At 38.9% G+C, this 4,587-nt stretch overlaps 1 protein-coding gene across 1 annotated transcript; it reads left to right on the plus strand.

The window, feature by feature from the left end:
• Positions 1-3: 3 nt before the first annotated feature.
• Positions 4-4,126, plus strand: LOC108382932 (mucin-19-like; the record flags this gene model as incomplete). Its single annotated transcript, XM_017639300.1, has 3 exons — positions 4-630; positions 1,360-3,031; positions 3,154-4,126. Coding segments are annotated over 3 exons (2,682 nt in total), but the record flags the coding sequence as incomplete, so codon positions are not given.
• Positions 4,127-4,587: the final 461 nt, after the last annotated feature.

Here is a 4,587-nt window from a genome sequence, read left to right on the forward strand (position 1 = left end):
TTACCACCCGGCGCCAAGCTTACCACAAAAAAGTTTACAAATTCTACATTTATCAGTGCTACTGGTATAGGTACGCATGGTAATGAAGGCAACACGACATCCGCCGGACAGGTGTTTAGCCTAATTGAAGGCAATAATAATCCGACTAATTCACAAACTTTGCCTACTGTGCCGACGCATACGCCTCCGGCAGTCATACAAATTCAAAACACAAATAGCGCAAGCATAGCCCACGAGGGTACTGCAACAGCAACATCGACACCCACACCGGCACAAGGTAAAGTGTTGACGACAAAAATATTGCCAGTTGTGCTTAGTGGTGCCGGTACTGTGGTGGCAGGTGGTGGTGCTAACGCTGGTGGCAGCGTAAGCGTCGGCGGCAATACCGTCAATATAACGAAAATTGAAACGCTCAATAATGGTGCCAACCTTGTAAGTGCCGGCAGCGGAAGTGGTTCGAATGTTTCGTTGAAAAATATGGGCTCAACACTACTGCTCTCACCCAATCAAAGCAGTGGCACTGCTGGCAGTACACTGTTCTCATCACTAACATCGGGTACTCCGATCTTCCGCAAATCACATATTATCAAAGCGGGCACAATTGGCGTGAACACCAGCAGCGTCGGAAAGGTAAGTGCTAATATGGCCTTACATTACAGATCGTAAAAATTAACCAGAAAACGCAATTCTGGTACTGTAAATTGGCAGCCATACGCTTTTAATTAGAAAAGATTTCCATTTACAATGGGCTAGTGAGATATTTTTTTGATGTTAAATTTTTCATGTCTGTTGAGTTTTAGAAATCAGGTTTGATGTACATATGTACATATGTATGTAAACACATCGGCATTTTTTAGTAATTTTCTGAACCTTGCAAAATTTTTACGGTATTCATGTTTTATTTTTTGGATATGATAGGGATCTTGAGTTTTACAGGATTCTTCCTGTTCGGAAGTCTGTCGAGCATTGTTGTGTTTTATATAGATTTATATAGAACCTCTTCATGTATTTATTTTTATTTTTTGGGGCATTCAATATTCTTCCGGTTTTTAGGGACCGTTGACATTTTTTCGAAATCTTTCCGATTTCTCGCGATTATTCGTATATTTGGGTTGTTTTTTAATTTTTTGTGCTTTTTCGTATTTTATTACTCGAAACCTTTGGGATTTTTTTGAGACTTGTGCTTATTTTTTGGGGGCTAAATTATAAGAAACAACAAAAAAGGCTTACAAAGCTTTAGTTTTACTTAAGAATTGAGGAACTTGCCACTAAAGTGTTTTTTTTTGCAACTGAAGTACTTGCATACATATATTTCTTCATTTCTTCAATATCTTTTGTTTTTGCTTTTTAATCTTTCAGCTTTCTGGCACCTTTACTACTTCCAATTCTGGCCCCCAAATCATAAGCAACATCAAGTTGGCACCAGCAAATGCCACTTCCATCAGCAGTTCGGGTCTACAGCAGCAACAATTGACAACAACATCACCTTTCTTACAACATCAACTAAAGAATATATCAACGACTGGCATACGAACCCCCGTAAAAATATGCCATTCATCAAATGGAAAAGTGTTCATACAACCTGCCACTTTGGATGCGGCTTCCAAAGGGAAATTACAAAGCGCTGTTTCACATAAACTCTTATCCAACGCAGTTGTGGGCACTAGCAACACAGGTGCAGGCACGTCAGCGACAAATCAACCACAGCGTATTGCTATACAGAAAGTGCAAATCATACCGGCACCACTGAATTCGCCTGGCAATTTAACTGGTTCTTTCCACACGGCCCACACGCAATCCCAGTCGCAGCCAAAATCAATCGCAACAACAAGTACTCTTACCTTTAGTGGCAATAAAGGCAATATGATATTTGTGCCATCGGCTGGTGGACGCACAACATCAGGCACCATAACATTGTCGAAAAGTGCGAGTGTTGGTAGTGGTATTGTTGCTAGTAAAGTGCAGCCAACCACCCAGAACACAGATGCAGGGAAACCAAATCTAGTAATAATTGGTTCGTCGCCAGCACAATTGAGCTCAAGTACTTCAAATAAGACAACAACTTTCATTGATGCTACCAACAAGTTGAGTGTAGCCTCATCGGTGTCTGCCGACAATGCCAGTGCAATACAATTGGAAGCCAATCAAATGATTACCGAAGATACTCCAGTTGATATACTTAATATGCCGATTATAGTTGATAGTGGCGATGGTACCAATATCACAATGGGCAATAATATCGGCGATACAGTTACGGTATTGCCAACATCGCTCGTCGAAAGTGCACAGCAACAGCAACCGTCCACAATAATTTTGGGTGCCACCGATTGGGAAATGGAATTGGATCAGGCAACTGCAGTTGCAGCAGCAACAAAAGCAGCCTCCAAACGCTCAGAACATCATCGGCAGTCAAGTAGTCATACTGGCAAACAGCATAGTTCACAAAAGCAGCAGCAACAGCAACAGCAACAACAAATGCATGACAAGGAATCGATTGATGGTGACACCATTATTATCGATGATAGTTTCGAGGATGTTATTGTAGAAGAGCAGGAGGATGGTGATACTGATGCTGGTACTGAGACCGAGGGCACAATCGACGACGGTGAAATAGACGAAGGAGAAACAGGCGAGGATACAGCCGGCGAAGAGGGTCAAGAAATGACCGAAAAAGCATACACAATCTTTAGTGGTAATGAAAGTGAAAGTGAAATGTTAACAACAACAACAAAACCAAGAGATACGGTAAAATTAAAAGTGAGACGCATGCAGAAAATATATAACAACACCACTGCCACCGCCACTGTAATCACAGATGATGATGAACCTATAGAAGTGATTGACGATGATGAAGACGACCACCATGAAGCGACTGTGGTTGGCAGCCAGAAAAAGTACTCCAAAAGTACACAACAGGAAAGTGAAAAGGGGCAGAGAATAATGAAAGTAGCAAATGCAAACAACGAAAGCAGAAATAATAATTCGGCTAACGCTGAATGTGACACAGATGCAGGATTTGACGAGACAATTGGTGAGAGTTTGTAAAAAGGAAAAAAAAAATACATACATATGTATATGCAAAATTTTAGTGTTACCAGATCAGCCAATTGAGAAAAACCACAATTTTATTTTTTTATTTTTTTTTATTTTTAGTTGCCGACATTGATGAAAACACCGCTGTCGAATATATCGAAGACGATAATACACACGCAACGCATAAGCATGAAACAAGTAGGGTTAACGTTTTAGATGTCACTCGCCCAACTACCACAAAGGTGCAACTGGTGAAGGAGAGTGAAGTAATCTTGCTGGACGAAAATGATGGCACAGCGCCAACAGCAACAACAACGCTTGCCACAGCAACTGTAACAGCAACAGACGATGCTGCAGTAGAAGAAGAAATCGTAGTGGAGTCTGAAGACACGGCGAAGGTGCTTAGCGGTAGTGGTGCCTTGACTACGTTAAATGTTGCTCCGTCAAAATCAGCAGCAGTCGCTACTAGTAGTGGCAGTGACACGTCGTCGGGCATACAATAGATAAACTAAGCTACAATTAACTGCAAGTGGCATGCCTACGTACTGATGCATATTTTTTTACGGACTTCTTGATTTTAAATACACATATAGCAATAGAACGAAATGGTAGTGAGAAAGTGTGTGGCGCAGGCAAAGGGTAATAGTTAAACAAGTAACAAATTTAAACAGGTAATTTTGAAACACATTTTGGAAAATAAATGTAGCATTAGTGCACTCGTATGGGAGTGATTAGGAAAGAAATATGGTAGTAGTAAATAGCCACAACATAGAATTACAGCTATAGGTGAAGTAAAGTAAATAAACGAGTGTTTAATAAAGGACAGCAGACTTAGTTAATGTGAATGCTATAAAAAAGGGAGATAATGCATTAGCAAGATATTTAAAGAATACTATTACTAACTCAAGTAGGTTGGATTATAGTTTATAACTAATTTACAGTTTGATTGAAAATAACGTTTTTAAAATGATTTGTTTTAAATAAATTATATTTCTTTTGTAAAGTTATGTAGTGTAAGTAATCTAGTGTAATTTAAGTACTCACATGTTTTTTTATGCGCACCCACGACGAAAACCCTAATACAACTGAATTCGTATATGCATGAAAATCCTAACCTCAAAAAAATCACCCGTTATATGACATATTTATGTACATATGTGCGCGTGCATGCGTAAGTGACTAATTTAAAGATTTTTGTTTTGTTAGTATACTAACAAACAATGTATGAATGTATGTATGAATGTGTTTATTTAACTATTTCTGTTGAAAATAAGTATATTTATACAAGCTTCCATTAAAAACTATGCAGGGAAAAACTTCGAAACATGCAAAATACATTTATGTATATATACAACCCACCACTCCTGCATTAAACTCAACGTTAATCGAGAAAAAATGTGCTGCCGCTGATGTCATTGCTGTTTTTCCTGCCCAAATGATTTATGAAGCTCATCTACAACCTAAACATAACATTACTATGTACATTACTTAGAAAATAAAACTTTATTGTTTTATTCCCCCACTGGTACTTATTATCTACTAGTACTATATACG

The sequence above is a fragment of the Rhagoletis zephyria genome, unplaced genomic scaffold (genome assembly GCF_001687245.7).
Source record: "Rhagoletis zephyria isolate East Lansing unplaced genomic scaffold, Rhagoletis_zephyria_1.1 Rzeph_scaffold_29553, whole genome shotgun sequence".
NCBI lineage: Eukaryota > Metazoa > Arthropoda > Insecta > Diptera > Tephritidae > Rhagoletis > Rhagoletis zephyria.